This window comes from Dasypus novemcinctus, chromosome X (assembly GCF_030445035.2).
Source record: "Dasypus novemcinctus isolate mDasNov1 chromosome X, mDasNov1.1.hap2, whole genome shotgun sequence".
NCBI classification, from domain to species: domain Eukaryota; kingdom Metazoa; phylum Chordata; class Mammalia; order Cingulata; family Dasypodidae; genus Dasypus; species Dasypus novemcinctus.
In genome coordinates, this window is record NC_080704.1 from 36,111,474 (window position 1) to 36,133,947 (window position 22,474).

A 22,474-nucleotide genomic window follows, 5' to 3' on the forward strand; every position below is an offset into this window, starting at 1 on the left:
TGCTTTCTGTCTTAGAATCCTTTTGCCTTAGAGAAGAAGCCCAGGCTAACCTGTTGGAAGATGAGACAACATATGGGGCAGAGATGAGTCATCCTGAGTTCATCCTAGATAGGCCAGCCTCCAGCCAACACACTAGGTCACTGGAAATGCAGGAGTGAGCCTTAGCAAGATCATCTGAGATTGGCCCAGATCACCAGAACAGCCCAGCTGACCCACATCCTTGTGTGCAATTATAAATGTTTATTATATTAAGCCAGTGCAATTTGGGGTGGTTTGTTGCATAATATTATTGTCACAATAGATAACAAATACATAGGAGACCAGAATTGGGAGTAAGGCTTGGTACAGTTAAAAGTTCTTAAATAAAACCAGAAAACTAAAATTTTTTTTTAGAATTATGATTTAAAATGAAAACAGAAGCCAGGCTCAATCCTTTGCAAGGATACCTATATAAAGTTTCATAGCAAATGAATGGGGCTAACTATTTGAAAAAGGGATTTTAGAAGGTCATTATTAGAAAACCAAACAATAGCTAGTATTTATTGACTACGGACACTGCACCAGCCATTGCCTAAAGCAATGAAAGAAATAAACAGGCTTCTCCCCTCCCCTGCCCTCCAATCTCCTGCCAATGCTTCCCACTGGCTAAAGCTATTGAGAAACTGGTGGGCAAGGAAGAGTGGTGGATAAAGTCAGTGAGGTGGGCCTCTTGCAATACCCTATAGCAAGGGAAGGATCTGAGAACACATGGCACATGGGAAGGGCATGCCTGTGTTTTTAAGCCCACCAAGGGCCGTGTTTCAAAGGTAAAAGTTTGATGGATCCATATGTTCTGTCAAAGTTGAATATGTGTCTTCTGGAGTTCGATGGATGTGCTACACATGTACCATAAGATAAAAGCTTTTGGAAAGGGCCTCTTCGGCATCTCAGAATACACTGGCCACACACTGCAATGAATGGGACTTGTGTTCAATTCGGCCACAGCTTCTTGACAGCTATTCTCTATATCCTACCCAAGACATACTAAATCAGAATACACATTTTTAACAAGATCCAACAGAGATACGTGTGCATATCAAAATTTGAAAAGCACTGCACCACATACTCTCACCCAGGCCCTCTTTTCATTATCACCAGTTTTAGAATTTTATGGTATCTATCTTGTAGGAGTAACCACAATTTAACTCCTCATAACAAAGTATTACAGCGCATTTCATGTCATTTTTGCTGGACCTTTGGAGATGAGCAAACAAGTCTCTAATGTATTCCCATTATACAGATGAGGCAATTGGGGCATAAATATTTAAATAAGCAGTCCATAGTTACAAGCTAGTGAGTGGTAAACCTGGGCCTAGGACTAAGTCTTGAACTGCAAGTTTAGTGATTTTTTTCCAGTAGTGTGTTGAGTTATGGAGGGTGGAAAGGTAGAGTGGGACAGTCCTTACACAAACCATTAGAATATTTAAGGTGCCGTTCAGAATTAGCCACATAGGAACTAAGTGAGGCATTGGAAAGGGGTATGCTCAAGAATATTGAATCTTCTCATAAAGTAGAAGTGATTAATCACACTGCATTCAGTTTCAATATAAACCAATGAAGATGCTAAGCTCAACATCTTCCCTAATTATTTAAGTACTTAAAATTAGCCATTTTGTACTCTCAAACTCTATAAAACCTTGACCATAAAGTGTTTTATTCAATTAATTTTCCTGTTTCCTAGGTTGTATCTTATTTGCTGCCAATAAATGAAGAATTATATAGCAGCTGAAAATTAATTTTTTCCTCTCCCTTCACCAGCATCATCAATGATTCTAACAGAAAGATACACATCACTGACACAAATAAAACAATAGAGCAGCTTCAAAGAGATATCAAAGAGACCAATTATATCAGTCTAGGATTTGTAACAACGGTATAGCAGCAGCAAAAACCATCTTCAGGATGGTTCTATCACATCTTAAATTGTGATAGAGTCACAGATTTTTCATTGTTTTATAAAAGTCAAAAATTGTCTAAGAATTACTGCCTGATTCGGAACTGTTGATGTTACCCACACCACAAGCAGGCGGGAATGTGCCACCTTTATAAGAAATTTATTTTTAGGCTGTGTTTAAGGTATAGTCATCAGTCACAGGTTGCCTATAGATTGCAAACATCGGGACAAATGGTGTTTTCTCCAAATATCCTTGTGACGACTTAAGTTTCTGGTCCATTTACTGGTCCATCTCTTTTCCTCCACACTTGCCCAACCATGCCAAATATGGACTAATCTTTTGCCAATGATAACTGAAAATGTTCACAAATGATAACTTTACCATACAGCTTAAACACTTTTACTTGTACAGCAAAAGCAGGTTGATTTATCAGCAACAAACAATGAAATGGTCTCTCCAGTGTCTCATGATTAGTTCTAATATCAGTAAGTAAATTAAAAGGCAGTAAAATAAAATTTATCCATCAGGCCTTTATAAGCCCCTTCAAAGCCCTTATAGTGGCCTTGCCCTCAAGTATAAGGTGGATAAATGAGGGGAATGCTGATTTTGGCATCCAGCTTACTCTCGGATAATCTAGCTCATCCTTCTCGCCTGACACGAGACAGAAATAACATCAAAGAGTGATAAACTCTTTCCCGCAAACCTGGGGTTCCACGGTTCGCTGGCCCCAGGCCTAATCTATCAATCCTCTTTCTACACAATGAAAGGTAAGAAACCCATTACAGATCTGTTATATGCCCTGGCAGGTGGCCCATGACAAAAACGGAATACGGCTACCGACCTGGCATTCAGCATCCCTCTTCCACGGTTTGAAGCACTAGGGGTCAGCTGCCATGGATATAGTAGTCAGGATTTAGTATTAAATTCTTTTAGGCACATAAATAAACTCACACATCTTGATGTATGAGTATAAAGATTTGACAGAAAACCTCAATCCTGGTAGGATTCTGACCTTTTATGAAAAAGAGTCCTGCTGTTTTATTTTATATTTTTTGCATAACATATTGGCTTTGCAGGTGATATAATAAATGAAATTGGGTTAGAATTTACAATCTGTGCTCTTAAATGTGGACCTTTAATCTCTGTTCCTTTTTCAACCTTAGTTTAAGGAGTTAGTATGTTAAAACCTCCATTTAATGCCAATTCAAGATTATGGAACAATTAGAAAAGAATGAAACCCCCTCTAGTTTCTGGGTCAATGCTATATAATGTAGTACCCCCAAGCAAAGCAATGCAGAAACAAAATGGAAGAGCAAGCATTTTATATTAGCAAAATCCCTTTTCATTAGATTTTTTTCTTTCTAAAATTCACTGCTACAGGGCAAACACCTTTTTGCTAATAAAGGTCTTAGTTCAAAAATGTTACACTGAAGGTCAAGAGTTATGAAATTTCTGTCCTCCTTTTCCTTTTCATCCTTATAGTTTTCTTCATTTAAAATTCTTTGTAAACAGGGAAGCAAGTTTGCCAAGAATAGCCATATCTATTTTAAATTGAAAATTATCTTACCATTTAATAAAACCTGAGCCACAATATAGTTTAGTGCCAAAATGTCAAACCCAGTGAAGAATGTCAGTATGTATATAGTGGAAAAAGTAAGGTCTCTCATATGGAAATGAGTTATTGCACAAGTATCATTGCCCTACTATTCATTCTGGATTTGTTTACATATTTTTAAATGGCACAACAGTCAAATTAACGAATGATCATTTATTAGTTGAGGTTTCCTAATAGAATTTTATTTGGCTCTAATGTAACTTTCTACAAAAGCCTTCTGGTCACTCCACCCAAATGGATGAAACCAACATCAAGAATGGAGGTATGTGAAGGGGGCTGGAGAAGCATTGTGGAGGTTTGATCATGCATTGCCTGAATTTCTGAGGAAAAGTTAGATGATTGGATTGTTATTTTAAATTATGCTGTACTAAGTCTTCCTGGCAATGTGAGGTGAAAAGCCATTATTTTCCAATACACTTTATCTTAAGTGCTGGCTGGTCACAGATGATGAGCATAATGAGACCAGCAGAATGGGAGAACCTTGCCTGAAAACCTTCTGCTGCCTTCTGTTAAGGTCATTTCTTGATCTTCAGGTCTCTAACTCTTCTTCTCTCTTTCAGTACCTGTATTCATAATGGTGGGACATATTTCAACTTTCTCCCTTAATGTCATAATTGTAACTGTTTGATTAAGAAGGTGTCTCAGCAAGAATACTGTGCTTTGATCTTTATATTTTTCTGGTTTAATATTACCCCTAATTTTTTTTAACATTTCTGAGCAATGACAATGTTCCAAATACTGTATTAAACATTTCCCATGCACTACTTCACGAATCTTCACGACAATGTGGGAAGTGTATTCTATTGTTGTCTGAATTTTGGAGTTGTTATACGTGAGTTGTGGACAGGAAGGCATAAAATAACACAGCTAGTCATGCATGGGAATCATAATCCAGAAGCCTCGCTGCAAATCACTGGAGTAGACTGCTTTCTCACCACTCCTGCTTGCTTGTTTTTTGTAGCACTGAAGTGCCTGACCCATATTCTTGGCATTGCCTAAAATTTCAAGGGTTTGGAAAGCTAAAAACATTATCAGTAAAGAATGATGCATTTGGCATGAATGGCGGTCAGGTTTCTTGCACAGGTAAAACTTCTCAATTTCACTGAGGAGACAAAGACGGTGATGCTGATGATGACAGGATCGGCAGTAGCAACTGTGATAATACTTACTGAGTACTTATCATGTGCCAGGTCCACCTCTAAGAATATGATGCCTGTGTTTGCCTCTAGGCTGAGCCTATAGTGGATTATTAAAAATTACAATGAGATAATAGGCAAAAACCAGGACTGTCAGGGCAAACCAGGACATACTCATGAGGGACACCCCATCTCTGTGGAATATTGTAGGAGGCAAAGTCAGCGATGCTATGTTATAAACCTGACATTACTACTCCCCCTACCTCTGAGCCTCAAACTTTTTAGCAACTAAACTCTAAATTAGAGTTATAAAGACTTCAAATGCCAGGTCCTCTTCTGCATGTCTCTGAAATAAGGCAAGGGGGGTATGGATTTGATATGGTTAGAACAGCACAAGGTACATGGTAGGCATTCATTAGATAGTTGGAAGAATGAATGAATGCTTTAAGGTAACTATTAAGTACATAAAGAAAACTTCCAAGATGAATGGATTCCTAAGAAATATCAGGTTATATGCCATAATATTAAACAGAGGGGGAAATATTTTTTAGTTTAATAGCATGCTAGCTCAAAGCTTTATAAAATTAAGAACTGTGTGGATTACGTTACAAATATACTTTATGGATGAACATCATAAGCACATAAAAGCTCCAATGGAACCATCTGGTCCCAGTTATTACTGCTAGCTAGATGACGACTGACTTCTTGCCATCATTACTATCGTTCTTGCTCTATAATTTATAGCATTTCTCTCTGAACCCAATAAACACCAGTAAATATGTTAACGATGGCTAATAAAGACTTCTTCTTTAGATAAGAAAAATGACGTTCATGGCAAGACTAACTGGTCACTACTAGAACAACCTATAAATCACCTTCTTATGATAGGGAATTAATTAACTGGGGCAAATGTCCATTTTTGAGCAAGGAATGGAAAAACCAAGCTTTAGCATTATTAAATTTTCTCTTTTCACTGTCCACATTTATAATAATGACAAATAATAATGGGCATTACATGGCACACACATTTGGAAAAAGACCAAAAGTTTACCCATTGCAAATGAAAAGAATAAATCTGAAATGTTTATGTGAATGGATATTTAGATGAAGCATGACTGGATGCTAATAAAAAAATAAAATAACCAGATATGTGGAAATTTGGATACAACCAAATTTGTGGAAGATAGTTTGGCCTAGAAGTTGCATGTGTTTTTATTTTGAAAATTTTTATTTTGTAATTTAGTTTGAAAACTGTTATCAAAATTTATTCCTGTATTAAAGCTTTGAAACAAGAACAATGTTTGTAAACCTAAGTTGTTTTTCCCCTAGTAAAGTGAATCCGATTTTTTATTAAGATGCACTTAACTGAAATTCATTTTCTAGCAAAATTTCCTAATCATATTTGTAAAATGATTTCTCTACTATGTGCACTATTTTATACTACCTAGACAGTAAAAAATTAAATTGTTAACTTACCATTTACAAATAATAGTAAAATATGATACAAAATTTAAATTTATTCAATAATATAAGGATGTATTTATTATAAGCAATAGAACTGTATACCATATACATTATCTGTAAAGTTACTACCAAACATCAAAATAGAAGGCATATAGCTAATTCTGAAACATGTTTCCCTATATTACACAAACAACGTAAGTTCCAAGAAAAGGAGATTCTGGGATATATTTTAAAGCATTGCATCCAGGTCTCAGAAATGGCAAAAAAAAAAAAAAATAGTGCAAAAGTCTCACACCATTTCTTGAAAAAAAAAAGAAAAGAAAAGAAATCCCAGTTTTCATTTAAATGGAATGAAATGGGAAACCATGACTTTTCTTTGTTTCTGGCATATGACCCACATAAAAATTACATGAGTTTCTACCAAAAGGTTAAAAACTCTATTTATTTGGAATCCCTTTTATACGTAAAATAGAGAGCTCTGTGATCTTAATTAAGCCACATAACATTTATAGGACTCAGTGTTCTTTTTTTTTAAAGATTTATTTTTATTTCTTTCTCTCCCCTTCCCCCCATTGTCTGCTCTCTGTGTCCATTCACTGTGTTTTTCTGTGTCCACTTGCATTCTTGTCATGTGGCACCCGGAAACTGTGTCATTTTTTTGTTGTTATTGTTGCATCATATTGCTGCATCAGCTCTGTGTGTGTGTGGCACCACTCCTAGGCGAGCAGCGCTTTTTTCATGTGGGGTGGCTCTCCTTGTGGGGCACACTCCTTGCACATGAAGACTCCCTATACAGGGGATACCCCTGTGTGGCATGGCACTCCTTGCATGCAGCAGCACAGCGTGTGGGCCAGCTCACCACATGGGTCAGGAGGCCCTGGGTATCGAACCCTGGACCCTCCATATGGTAGGCAGACGCTCTATCAGTTGAGCCACATCCACTTCCCTCAAGTGTTCTAATCTACAAGATTTGAAAGCACTTGAGCTTCATGAGTCTCCTTCCATTGGAATAATCTTATGAGCCTAAAAAATGGATGTCCCATCTTTTCACTTTTTAAATTAAGTACAGGAAACATAAAATACAATTCAAACAGAAAGAATGATAAATTATATTTTGGTTTTAAATAATGGGTAGTTGAAAAATACTCATACATAAGTAAAAAGAACAAGGAAGAGTGAGGAAAGAGGACACAAGCAATAAAGGAAAAGAGGAAAGAGGGGTTAAGAAGTAAGGGTCAAAGAGAGTGGGAGAGAATGCGTCACGTACACCATTAAGGGAGAGAAAATGGACACACATGAATATGGAAAAGTAGATACATGAAAGACACACAAAGCTGTCAGGCATAGACAAAGCCATAGAGTGAGAAGCCAAGAGGAAAAGAGATATGGGAAGGGAAGGGAAGGACACAAAGAAGACACAAAGAATTTGAAGAATGATAAATATTGAAAACAATACAGAGTCAGACGTGTATGGAGATCATAGAGTGAGACACTCAAAGAGGGAGAAACACAAAGATGACTTTACTATAAATCACATTTTGTGGATCTTAAAGGCTTTGCCATTAAAGACTGTAAATTAGACAAAAATGAGGCTATCACTTCATGATCCTTAGCTGAAGGGACTCACAAATTTAAACCAAGGACTGAGTTCACCTATAAAGTCATTATTTAAAGAGACACTACCAGGGCCAAGGTGAGGTAACCAAATTTTTCAATGAACTCATTATAGCGTTCACCACTCCCTTAAAGGAATAGCTATATCTTCAATCAGTGCTTTTTCTCTTCAATAATGAAACCCAAATTTGCAAAAGTAAGTGATTAGTTGGCCAGATATGCTGAACACAGCATATTAGAGTGTGCTATTGTGAAAGGAACCAGCGGTTGTGATGATGATGATGGTGATGGTAGGACCTTTCTGGAGCTGGTGTGTGCTAAAAAAAAATTGACATACTTGTGTTCCAGCAACTCTTATCTACTGGTTCCAAGTATAACATCCATTCTAGCCTTTGGATGGATGAGGGGACTGAAGAACACAGGAGATGGGGTCCTCATTTCTTCTTGTCTTCTCTAATGTCTGAGAACTTGAGATTTCATGAAGATAAAAACTGTCTCTCAGTGAGTCATGCCATCTTTTCTTAACTTTTTGAAAACTACTGACTTACACATTGACCTAAATCTGGTGCTGATGATTTGTTTTGTCTCCTATATTGATACCACCAGGAAAGGGCAGCATAGGGATTGAGAAGTGACAAATAATTTTAAAATGAGTAATGAATAAGATTTGAAATTCTGAGACTTTGATGGCAAAGACATGGCATTACAATGATAATTTTGGGATAAGACGCAGCCATTATGGAGGCTTTAATAATATGTCTACATATACTGTATTCATAGACTAGATTAATTCTCCATGATAAAAGATATTGACTTTTATTCTGTTGTAAAACAGAAAAAAAACCTTGACTCATGTTTCACAGTTCATGAAGCTGCCGTATGTATTGTAAATAACTCTCACATTTTCTACAATGATGAATGTTTGTGTTCCCTTTTGCTATATCAAGCTCTTGTAGTGGGATGTTGTGGAACATTTGGGGACCTCCTCCCTCTTGTCCCCTTCCTATGAGGAATGCTTTTATTTATATTGTTATATGGTTATAAAATTTAATTACTAAGACACCACATTCCTTCCATAGTACAAACATCTCTATATTATTTTTGCATGGCTGTGTTGAAATCCTTAAAAAAATAAGTTTTTCATATATCAACAGGAGAATATTCACCTTAAAATATCCCAAAGACAAGTTTCCAGCATATCCTGAAGTATTTGACCAGGATACTTAAGTGGACTAATGAGAAAAAATACATAGGGATCAAATGGCAAAGAAACCAAGTGGAATGATCACTATACTAAGATAACTTGGAAATTGTTGTGGTTGTAAATAGTTTTGTATTTGCTATACCAGTGTCAGAAAATCGTATGTTAACATTTTGATTAATTGTATTGCCTATTTATAAAAAGTTATCCAACTTAAACATGGTTTCTTTATTATTATTGTTACTATTATTATTGTTGTTGTTGTTGTTGTGACAATTAGAATAATGAAGGGAATAGTCTCACCCTACCTGTCTGTCCATTTGTGTCCTGATCCCACACTGGTAAATTGCAGTTGGGTACTAATAATGACATTAGAATTTCATAATGCTTGTATAAATGGATTTCCTGCTTTTTGAAAATAATAAAACACTTGGTTCATTTTTTTAAGTTTTACTTTGATTATTCACATAATTGAGAGAAAATGCTGATACATAATAATAAAATGTATTTTTCAAATACCTCCTTGATTGAATTATACAGACCCAAGGACACATTTTGATTTTAAAGTCATGAAATTGATACTTATTTCAGTACCTAAATATTTTATCAGGCATGTAAATGATCTCTTATAAGAACTCCAGCATCATCAATTTTAAAAATACTAACACAATTCAAAATAAAAACTCTATTATTTTCTTTTCAAATCTTCTATGTACAAAAACTTTTCTTAGTAGATCTTCTTCATACCTCTTAATTTTGTTGGGTTCTGATGAATAGCAGGTAGTTCTTTAGAGGCAATTGTGCCATTTTTGAAAGAAGTCATTTTATATTACATGAAAATTATAGTTTTGCAATATCTTCTTGGCATGGATTTGTTCTAGTTTAAAGGATTATAATTTGCTTTATATTTCCAATGGAACAATGTTCAGAGGTATTTTAAAATGCTCAAAAAGGTAATGGAATGGTCATCAAAAGTAGAGGAAAGGTTTCAAAACATCCTTGGAAGGTCAAAACTAGACTGAAAATGGAGACATAAAAATAAAGGAGAAGGTACCTTGGGTACAGGGAGGGCTGGTCCTGGTAGAACCTGGAAAGTATTTGGATGAAAAATACTATGATGGGTGGGGCTAAGTATTGGGTTAAATTTTGAGTACTAAATGTCTGTAGATGGAAATTTGCCTCCAGCTCAACAGAACCACACCGAGAACACCTTCTCTTAGTACTTCCCTATAGGCAAAAATAAACATAACTCAAAACACACAAACAAATGGACTAAAAGTCCATGGTTCTTCCCTAAAGAAATTGAGCTAGGTATCTGGAGAAGATAAAGGGCAGCTGGAGAGGGTATTAGCATCTGAGAATAAAGTCCTCTGTTACAGCATTTAAAGATACTCCTTAGCAAGAGAGCCAGCTCTCTGCCTTAGTACATAGAGCAAAACATTCCAGACAAGACCCTCCCAGGTACCTAGAAGTCTCAGTCAGTATTTCTAATTTCTCATTCTTATATATAACTATATAAAGGATCACTAGCTGTATAAAGAAAGTCTTCAACCCAAAAAAGAGAAAAATTGGAATTGGAATTAAAGGGAATTCCTTGATCTGATTAAGAGGACCTACTAAAATACCCTACAACAAACACCAGATTTAATGATGAGGAATGAGACAAAGCTTCTCATTACCATCACTTTTATGATTCTATGCTTTGTAAGTCCTAGCCTATGCCTTAAGGCAAGAAAAAGGAATATGGAACACAAGGATTGAAAAGAAAGAAACGGCTTCTATTTGATGATATGATTATGCACATAAAAATCCCCAAAGATTCTACAAACTATTAGCATGAATAAGCAAATTTAGCAAGATCACTGCATCATGTTGGATATATAAAAACCAACTATATTTTCATATACCAACACTAAATGAACAGAAAATAAAATTTAAAATGAATCTCATTTACAATAGAATAAAAAAATTCAAGTACCCAGGATTAAACATGATAAATCATATGCAGTGCCTCGAAACTGAAAACTGAAAAATGTTACTAAAAAGGCATTAAAGGTCTTAAAACACAGAAGGCTATAACCATGTTCACAGATTGAATATCTCAATACTGTAAATATGTCAATTCATCTACAAATTCAACTCAATTCTAATCAATATCCCGACCGGCTTTTTGTAGAAACTGACAGGATGGTTCTAGAATTGATTTGGTAATCCAAAAAACCAAAAATAGACAAGGCACTCTGGAATAAGAATAACAAAGGTGGGGTTTACATTACAAGATCCTAAAGTTTCTTTACAGAACTATTGTAATTAAGCCAGTGTGGTATTGGTGCTTGGATGGATATAATCAAATGGAATAGAATAGAGAATCCAGAATCAGATTCATACACATATATAATTCATATACAAAACAGAAATCACCTGATTTATGACAAAGATGCAATTGAAGTAAAGTGAGAAAAGGACTTTGTTTGATAAATGCTGCTGGCTCAATTGATTTTGATTTTGATGATAAAGTCATATGTACCACTTGGTTTTAAAAACATGTATTAATTTGATAAACATGTTTAACATTAGATTGAAAGATTATCTGAGATAGAAATTGGAAGATTCACAAGATAAGTAAGGAAAGAAAGAAAGCAAAAAAGAAAGGAAGGACAAACCACTTTTTTGGGGGGGATGTTAAGCATGCATTAATTATTTACTAAGTCTATACTTTAGGTAAGAATAAATGAGTTTGATTTATGATACTTGTTGAATTGAGTCATCGCCGTCTTGTTAAATACGATCATTGCACACCAGAACACTGAGTTAGTTATTTCACCACTATTTCAGTTGAATTCTTTAAATTAATTCATGGCAAGGACTAGGGGTCTATGTTCTGGCATTTGGTCATTAATATACTGTCATCTACCATCAACATTCTTTCCATCCACAACATATCATACAGCCAAATCAAGTGGTCAGGATAGGAGAAAAAACAAAAACGAAAACAACTCACACCAGACTTCCCTGTCCCTCAAATAAAGCACTCCATGAAACAATACAAATGTACACACTCGCTACATTTAACACATGAGACAAGAGGAGATGGCTAATGTCTAACCTTTATCCACTGGAGATTTGTCTGCTTGAGCTTATTTTCAAGTTTATCTTGTTCTTCTGGGCTTAGGGGAGCACTTACAAGTACTGTTCCTCCGCTTTCATTTAATTGTTTTAGAATTCCCTGGCGCAGGGGCAGCTCTTCTACCAGTAACTGAAACAGACAAATGCAGCTACGTTTAAAATGAATTACAGCACATTCCAACTACCTTGTCTTCACCTCTATTGATTAGTCTATCAAAACAAAGCAACTTGACCCAAGGCCGATTGTACCTCAAATAGCAGCAGTTTTCTACAGAGCACAGAGCTGATGGACTGAAACACCCACTCCCAAGTAGATAAACTTATTCTAGAAAGGACCAAATTATCTTATTCCTCAGAGACTTTTTTTTTTTAAAGAGGAAAACGTTACGTGGTAAGACGAACTCTAAAACAACTCCCCAAACAGAGTTAGAGTCTGAAAAGACATCTTAATCAGAAATAGAACCATCTGGATAAATTCATTACCCACCCAGGTACTAAACCTCCAAACCTCCAATACTATCACGTACCACTGGGAAAAATTTGCATCATCATCTGAGTGTGTACCAGGTGTCATACACCATGCTGAGCTCTTCACATACATTAGCTCAGTTTATTTTCAAATTTCATAACTCTATGATGTATAGCCTATTATATACATTTTATAAAGAAGGAAATTGAGACAGAGAGGTTAAATGCCAGGTTCAAGAACACAAATGTAGCAAGCCATAGAGCTGTGGTTCAAATTTGGGCAGTTTCATTCAAAAACCCTTATTTTTGACTCTCCCATATTCCTGAATTTCTCCTATTCATTCAGCATGGCATTATAAATGTCTTCTCCTAAGACATACAAAACCACCATGATGTGTTTAATTTATTTATGTCATCTAGAGCTGCACTATCTGATAGAGTAGCCACTAGCCACATGAGGTTATTTAAATTTAAATCAGTTAAAATTTAATAAAACAAAACACTCAGTTTCTCAGTTTCACTAGCCAGTTTTCAAGTACTCTAAAGCCATTTATGACTGGTGGCTACCAAAAATGACAATACAAAACCTTTGCATCATCAGAGAATGTTTTATTGGACAATGCTGATCTAAATTTTCTAGGAGGAAAGGAAAATCAGTGCATATTTTAAAATAAAGGAACGACTCAAAGCATGTCTTTTAAATTGGTTATCAATTATATTGCTATGTATGACATTCAATACATTAATGAAAGATGAATTTTAAAGAACAGAATGAGTTCATTTTTCCATGACATAACCAATACCAATTGGATTATGGGTCCTAAATGTCTCATTTCTGAATTTCACATAGCTAGGGCAAGACCTGACATCTGGAGGTGCTCATATGTATTTACAGAATTAAGCAATATTTAAAAATTTTTATTCCGTATCCCCTGTTTAGGTGCAAATTTCTTGCTTCACAGAAATCAGTGGTTGGCATTGGACTCTAATTTACATGTGCAAACCAACTGAATCATTGGAACAGGAGCAATTCCATTTCCCTTTGATTGTGTGAACTTGTAAAATGAGGATAATAGCAATGATTTTGAAAGTCTGATAAGAAGATTAAATAAAATAGCAGAAGTAAATGTATCTAATGCTTGGCACGTAATAGGGGATGATTAAACGTTAACTTCCCTTCTCTTCAAAATTCGAAATAAAAGAGATCTAAAAGTTGCTTTCCTAAAACTAAAAGTTAATCCACCTGCACAATGACAGAATGCTGGTCATCTAGATGAGGTAATCATTAATAAGCAGGCATTGAAATAGGAAAGCATGCAATGCCACTTGAATAAGCTAGATGTTTATTCAATCAGTATGGAGGGTAAACCAACATCATGCCCTCCCACCCCATTCCACAGAGGAAGCAAAACAAAAGGAAATAATGCTTCCAGGGAATCCAACACCTTTATTTAGAGGCTGCAGATATTGGGATCGATTTGGCAATTAACATCTTCCCTGGCAAAAGGGATTTTTTTGCTAAAGACTTTCCCCAAATCTCTGGGTATATAGCCTAAGACAGATGGAAAAAGTGATTCTTATTCAATATGGATTTCACAATTTCCCATCTGGTTCTTCAATTTTTGAAATAATTCAAAGCTGTGGAATTCTCAAATAAGTCAAAATTAATTTCAACTTAGTCTCAAAAAATAACTATTGTGCTATGAACCTATTTGTACATAGGACCTTTGAAGATGTTGTTAGTTTAAGGTGTTGCTCACACTGAATGAGGGTGGATCCTTCATCCAATATGGCTGAAGAACTCATAAGCAAAGATAATTGGACACAGAAAGAAAAGAAGCCATGGGGAGCAGCTAGAAGCTGGAAGTCAAGGAACTGGGAAGAGCAAGGAAAAGACACTGCCATGTACATTGCCATGTGATGGAATAATCCAAGATCCCCAGAGATTGCCAGATAGCTGGAAGATACTGACCCCAGGAGAAAGCAAGACTTCAAGCCTCTGAAACTATGAAACAATAAATTCCTGGTGTTAAGCCCAAAAAACTATCACACATTATATAAATATATAATACACACACACCTACAGATACACACACAAATTTAACAAAGGGTACTTGTTGGGAACCACTAGGTTAAGACAAAAAAAATAAAGTTGTGAGAAAGACACTTAAGTGAAGGAGTGAAGAACTATAAATAATCTAATGGAAGGAAATCAATGATGAAATACAATTAAAAAATACAATCATACCCTCTTTTATACAAGGAGGCCCTGGGGGATTTTAAAAAATAAAATTACCTTGACTTCTTCAAGCTTTTCTTTCAGTTGCTGCTCATTTCCAGGTTCAAGTGGGATACTATTAATGTTATCTGCTTCGTCTAACCATAAAACAAATTCATTTAAATCTCTTTGAAATTCTGACAAGATATTCTTTTGTTCTTCTAGCCTGGAGAAAGAATAAAATTGTTATAAACATGTTTCTCAAACTTTCTTTTTGTTTTAAAGCAATCTGAAAGAAAAAAAATACATGAGAAACACTGTTAAGAAGATAAGCAATTTAAAAGAGGCTAACAACATATAATTTTTAAGACCAATTCAGTCACAATGAACATAGCAGTTTCAGTACCTCCAAAACCTCAATAAGATAAGGTTAAAATTAGTCAAGACAAAATTCTGATTTAAAAAATCCAACAGAATTATGTTATTAGATTAGAGCAGGGTTCTTTTCCTCATTTGGGGCCAGATAACTCTGCTGTGGAGATCTGTCCTGTGTATTTCAGGATGTTTAGCCCCCTCCCTGGCCTCTACCCACTACACGCAGTAGCATCCCCCAAATTTTCACAACCAAAAATGTCTCCATGCGTTGCCAAACGTCAGCTGAGGGGGAAGGAACTGACCCTGCACTAGAGTAAGTATATGCATGAATTAGCATGTTTTAAAATGCTTAGCTTAAAAAAAGAAATTAAAATAAAAATACTACATCATTACATGTTAAATTGTGATCCAAATTATGACTCACAACCTTTTTTAAGGAAAAAGGGAAATTTAAAAAAATATTTAGTGTATGTTGCATTAGTGGAAGTGTTTTATTACTAATACATGCATATATTGTTTGTTACTCAATTTGCCATAGAGTTATTCTTACATTTTGAATCATAAGACACGCAGCTGAACAAAATGGTATATATTTAAAAATAATTCACAATTGTATGTTTTATCTTTTGGGATCTTTATATTTGTTCCATGTCATCATCTTATTAGAATTATAACATACATACAGCAAAGTACACATATAACTCCATAGCTCAATGAAGTTTTACTAATTGAAAAAACTATGTGAAAGATAAAAAAATATTAGAACATTATGAAAACCTCAAAGCCTCCCTACTATCTTCTTGCAGTCATTCCTAAACATAAGTAGTATCCTGTCAACTTTGATTATTTTGTCTGTATTGGACATTATGCAAATGGAATCAGAAGACATGTACTCTTTTGAGTCTTGCTTCTTTCATACAACATGATGTTTACAACAATGCAGGCTTTCAATTTTAGTTTCTTCATTTTCTTCACTGCATAATATTAAATTTGGTAAACACATCACTGTTGGTGGGCATTTGAGTGTTTCCATTTTGTGAATATTTAAGAAGTTAAAAAATCAAGTCAGTTAACAAATATTTATTGTGAGCGTACTATGTTCCAAGAACTCTACTGGGCATTAGGATTGCAGATGGATACATTATGCATCTTATCACTGAGCATCTCATAGTCCATGTGAGGAAAGCAAGCATGTAAACCAAGGATTATGATGTAGTACTGCAAGAAGGACAGAAAAGGGGTTGATCAGTTGTTTTGAGGGTAGGGCATGGGAGATGTCCTTGAGAAGATGATGGTCTACCTGGGTTTTGAAAAATGAAGGGAGACCCTCCATGTTGCAGGAATTAGACACAACTTGTGCAAAAACAGTCTCGAGAGAACTACATTTGCACTCATTTTCCAAATGAAAGAGTGCAGTTATTGGATTTATGCTGTTGGACTTATGCTCATCTAGATTCAGTTTTGCTATTTGATGAAAGTTGATTCAAAGTTTACTCTAGTAAAGTTTACTCTAGTCTATTTCTAACACAGCAGCAAAAGGGATCCTGTGAAAACCCATGTCAAATTATGTCACTCCTCTGCTCAAAACGTTCCTGTTCCTTCCCAAAATTATCATGGTGGTCCTTGAGTGTGCAGATCTGTGCTGTCCAATACTGTAGGCCCTACCACATGTGACTACTGAACACTTGAGATGTGGCTTGTGCAAACTGAGATGTGCTATGTGTGTAAAGTATACACCAGATTTCAAAAAATGTACAAAAAATGTAAAATAATTTAATACTTTTTCTATCACATAGCAATTGAAATCATAATATAATATTTTAAAATGTTGGGTTAAATAGAACGTATTGCTTTCCCTTTTTTCTTTTTACTTTTTAAAATGTGGCAACTAGAAAAATTAAAATTACATAGGTGTTTGCATTATTTCACTATTGAATAGAGTTGATCGATAAGATCTGCTGATCTCCTCTCTTACCTCTCTGACCCTTTTCTAATTATTCTCCCCTTCTCTTACCCTTTTTGAAACCCACTGGCCTCCTTCTTGTGTTCCTTGAACACACTAGATGGGTTCTCAGTTCTGAGACTTTGAACTTACTATTCCCTCTGCCTAGAATGCTTCTCCCTCAAATATAAACATTGCTAGCCCTTTTACCTCCTGCAAAGGTTTACTCAAAAAATGAGGCCTTCCCTGATGATCCAACTTAAAACTGAACCACCCCCTCCAAACCTCTATGTTCTCTCTGTTTTATCTTTCTCTTTAGCTTGTAAAATTAACATACTATATAATCTGGTTATTTATTTCGTGTATTGCCTGTCTCACATGACATTAGGCTTCTGAGAGCAGGGATTACTGTCTGTTTTATTTACAACTGTATTCCTTGCTCCTGGAACAGTGCCTGGCACAAAATCTGTGCTCAGTAACTACTTGCTGAGCGAATGAACAAATCCTCCCATCATTTTTTTTTCAAACTTGCATGCATTTCTATTTTAAATGATTATCTCCCATTCTTTGGAATACTTACTCTGAAGCATAGTCTGATTTACCTACCAGTGTGCAACTTCAGTGCTTCACCAAATTGAAGATAGCATAGTTGCAAGTTGTAGTATCATTTTAAGTGCCACCAGGCATGAAAAACTGCTGCCAATTCAACTATGGCACTTATCACTTAGAGGTTTTATTTTATCGATAGAAGAGTTCTTTTAAAGTTATTTGTATTTTTGTCATGTATCACTCTTGTGAATACATAAAAAGGGAAAATATAAAATGATCACGGTACTCCTTGATCTTTCATATTAGTATCTTACTCTCCTGTTTCATTTTTTCTTTCAGATTCACTGATGTCTATATTTTCCACACACTACCATCCTCTGTGGCATCCAAAGTGTTGCTGATGCAGCAGTTCTTAAAACAAGGATTCCATGTTTTTCTATGGGATTTTCTACTAAGCCACATGAGGCCTGGACAGCATCTATGGTAAGACCCATTGCAATTTTAGTGATGTTAATGTCATAAAATGTGCAATTTAGAATGGATGGAATTTGGCAATTTGCACAGCCTCTAATCACTGATGTGGTGATTCATGCTTTTATGAATGCTAAGACCTTCAGGATTAAAAAAAAATTTCTTAATGCATCGATAGAGTTTTCTATTATGTTTATTAGTAATTATGAATATTAGTGTTATCACCTGGATGAATAAACTTTTCGCATTAATTGCCATGGGAAGCAGTGTTTGATTATGTGAGGTTTTACCAATGGAAAAAAGTTTGGCCCTCTTGTACTTATAATGTAAGGATGTGTGTAGTTGACATCACAGACTGGGGGAGCATCCGAGATTTATGGAGGAAGGATGAGGAGCTAAAGCTGGAGGGGTGGGTGGAGGCCGGTTTATGAAGCACCTAAAACGTTCTGTTTAATCTGAAGGTGATGAGCTACTTAAGGATTTTGGGAATGAAAATATTTATTTCTTCAAAAGCTCACTGTAGCTACTCAATCCAGGTAAGGGTGATAAGACAAGAGACAGGGTAATCAATTATGAAACCATCTTTGTACACCAGGCAATAAAACAAGGAAGGTCCGAAGCCGGAAGCACTAGCAAGCAAAAAGGCAATGACAGAGCAAGTTTAACTTGTAGAAAGAGACTCAACTTGGTGAGTAAAAGAGGAGAGTTCAGTATTAGCAGCTTATAATCAGTGAGAATTTAGTACATGGCAGCCACTGAGTCAAGTATCAAATTCTCACAACAATACTACGAGATGGAAGAAACAATACAGATGAAGGAAATTGAAAGTATTTTGCCAAAGGTCATATAGCTCAAAAGCAGTCAATCAAGCATTCAGCCCTGGACAGTCTGAGTTCAGAGTCTGCAGTCTTGTCAAGTGTATTACATCTGGTCTAAAAGTGTTTTCAGCTTATCTGGCTGAGTGAATGGTGTTTACCTCAGCTGAGAGATTTTGTTGTCTAAGATATGTGGGGGAAATTACTAGTAAGAAAAGCATAAGAGAGCTCTTAGGCTCCAGGAAAAGGGGAGAGATGGAAAAAATGACTTCAGCATCCTCAGCAATGAGTTGATGGTCAAAAACAGCTTTTTTTATTTTATTTTATTGACTTTGTAATAATATTACATTAAAAATATATATGTGAGGTCCCATTCAGCCCCACCCCCCACCCCCCCTCTCCTCCCCCCAACAACACTCGTTCCCATCATCATGACACATCCATTGGATTTGGTAAGTACATCTTTGGGTACCTCTGCACCTCATAGTCAATGGTCCACATCATGGCCCATAGAACTAATAATTAACACTTCCTAATCAGTGTCTTCTGATTCCATTCTTTTTGCATTTCAGGAATTCTAATAATTGACAATTCTCCCCTCTGTTTATTTAAATTTTAAAAATCTAGCTCATAGCCAATCATCGATTTCAGCTTTCAGACATGTGGGCAGCCTCGTGGTTTCTGATTCCAGTCCCCCCACCCCATCCCCTGTGCTTCGATATGGAAAGCTACAGGAAACGCCAAGGTGCTCTTCCGGCCCCTCTAAAAGCTATAGAGAGCTGTGAATGGGGTTCTGCAGCTCAACAAACATTCGGGTGGGAATGAGGAGATGGTTTCCCTTTCTTGCAGTCTACATACTTGTTTTGAGTAATTCTACCTAAGCTTCTTCCTTTGATCTTAGGGACGTGAAAAGGACGAGGGGCAGGAACTACCTCTCACCATAAGTGCATTGCTCTGAATCCTCTTACATGTACTAGGGCATGGGATACAGAGGAGATTGGAGGTTGCTGGTAGTAGAGATGATATGACCGTTACTTCTCAGTAAACCTTCTGGGGAAGTGGCTGATGGCACCATTTGTATTCGGATTCTTGCCTGAACGGCAATTCTGGAACAGGAAAACTGTCACTACAGACAACTTTTATTTGTTGAACATTTCAAAGCCAACTCAGCTCCTCGGGTTTAGGTCTTAGGGATATTTGTCAGTGTACCTCATCTTTGTCTATCTCTTTTCTACTCTCTTTAGAAATGTTTGTCTCTTGTAGTATTTGACTCCAGATCACCTTGTATAGAGTTCCAAATACTAAGAATGACCTTATTTCCATCAATCTTCATCTTCCAGTTAAGGAAAACCTTGCAAAAATCTGATTACCTTTTGTAAAACCTAGACAGATGAGTCAGGCTTTTTTCAACTTTCATTTCATTTTTCTCCCTGACCATTTCAAGGAGAAAAAACAATCCCACAAAATCAAAACCCCAAATCAAAAAAACAAACAGACACTTGAAAAGCAGAAAAGACTAATACCAAGTGAACAAACAAAAATAAGACCCAAGCCTAGAATAAAATCCTAAAAGTAAACACCACAGCCCTACTTCAAATATGTCACAAATCAATTACTTGCATATCTTCATTTTCTCAAGAATACTCAGGCAAAAAGAGGACAGATGTACTCATCATTGTAACTGAGATTCCTATATTAATTGAGATCAAATTCTATAAACATTCTGTACCTATTCTCTTCATTTAATATTACAGTGTGTGTACTTCCTTAGGTCATTAATTATTCTTTGAAAACTGAGTTTTTAGATTAGATTTAAGTTAAACTCGGGTATGCCATATTTGACCATTCTTTTTTTATTAGGCATTTAGTTAGTTCCTAATTTTTCAAAATAATAAATAACCTTGTCAAAACACACTTGTTTCTCCCTCTCCCTCCCCTCAGAACCTCCAGTGGCCACTGCCTCCACATCAATGATATAATTTCTTCCATGACAGAATCACAAGTCTTTAGGAGAGTAACAGTAGCTCTATTTTAGTCCATTGTTCATTCCCCAATCCTGAGGATTCTGGGATGGTGATGTCCACTCCACCTCTAATTGAGAGGGGGCTGTGATTCCACAGGGCCAATGGGTGGGACTCTCTTGCTTGCAGCTGTAGACTCTCTCTGTTCCTTGGGATGGTAGTTGTCCATCCAACCATATTAGTTCTCCTGGGTGAGACCAATGAACTTGAGAATAGGTGCTGCAACTCTGTTGAGATTTAGGGCCCAGCTGGCACATGGACAGACCAAAGATTTAAGTCTCTTGGACATACAACTACCAAGCCTAGTATGAATTAAAGGTTCAAATAGAAGGACAGAAAAGGTATGTGCAGGGAAACCACAATTCTGGGGGGCATAAATTCCAATGTAGGGTACACTGGCAAGGCACCAAACTCCGGAGTTATCTGCCCTAAGTGTCTGTATGTCTCCAGAGCCCTCAGGAGCCCTGCTATTTGGGTAGTATCTACTTGGGCAGTCAAAGAGATTCTGCTGAGACGTGCATAAGTGTAATCTCTGGAATGACCTCCCAACTCACTTTGAAGTCTCTTAGCCATATAAATTAATTTGTCATTTTTTAATACTTGGGCATTTTTGGACCTTGGGAATTGTCCTGAATGACACTGCAATGACAGATAAAGGCTATTATAAATCTTGCCATAACCTACAGAATTGGATGGAAGAGAGTGTAAACTACAATGTAAACTTTAATCCACATTTAGTGTCAATGCTCCAAAATGTGTTCATGAATTGCAATAAATATACCTCACTAATGAAGGATATTGTTAATGTGGGAAAATGTGAGAAGTGTGGGGAGCAGGGCATATGGGAATCCCCTATATTTTTTATGTGACATTTGTATAAACTAAGTATCTTTAAAAAAATAAAAATAAAAAACACACTTGCTTATTATGCATTTTGGTTCACATATCTGATAATTTCCTTAGAATAGGGCAGAAGAGTTAACAATAAGAATACTAAGGATACACATTGCTAAATTTATTTGCTAATAAAAACACATACATTCCAACTGTTATAAAATACATGTCTCATTACACTGTTAATGCTATTGAACATTACAAACTACATATTTGATAGAAGAAAAATGGTTTATTATAGATGTTTTATTTTTTTTATTAATAGGAAAGTTGTAAATGTGTGTATGTGCCATTTATGTTTCTATAGTCAATTATGTGCTATGTGCATTGCCCATTTTTTCTCAGCTTTTTTATATTTATTTGTAAGAGCTTTTTTTCAAATTACTTAAAAATATATATTTCCTGGGAATATTTAATCCAGCTTCCCACTGTCTTTTTTTTTTTTTAGCCTGCTCCCCTTGTGGCTTTTTGAGTGCTGTCTGCTCTCTGTGTCCATTTTCTGTGCATTCTTCTGTGTCTGTATTTATTTATTTTATTTCCCCTCCCGCCTTGCGGCTTGCTTGCTGTCTGCTCTCTGCGTCCATTTGCTGAGTGCTCTTCTGTGTTTTTGCTTGTCTTCCTTTTTTGTTGT

The 22,474-nt window shown here is 36.0% G+C and overlaps 1 protein-coding gene across 3 annotated transcripts in view; it reads right to left on the bottom strand.

The window, feature by feature from the left end:
* Positions 1-22,474, bottom strand: part of DMD (dystrophin) — a 2,676,723-nt gene that overhangs the window by 832,865 nt on the left and 1,821,384 nt on the right. For all 3 annotated transcript variants that reach the window (XM_058291720.2, XM_023592525.3, XM_058291721.2), the window contains 2 exons: positions 14,855-15,002; positions 12,071-12,220 (listed from right to left, as the gene is read on the bottom strand). In XM_058291720.2, the coding sequence (XP_058147703.1) occupies positions 12,071-12,220; positions 14,855-15,002 (298 nt within the window). The remainder of the gene's footprint in view (positions 1-12,070; positions 12,221-14,854; positions 15,003-22,474) is intronic.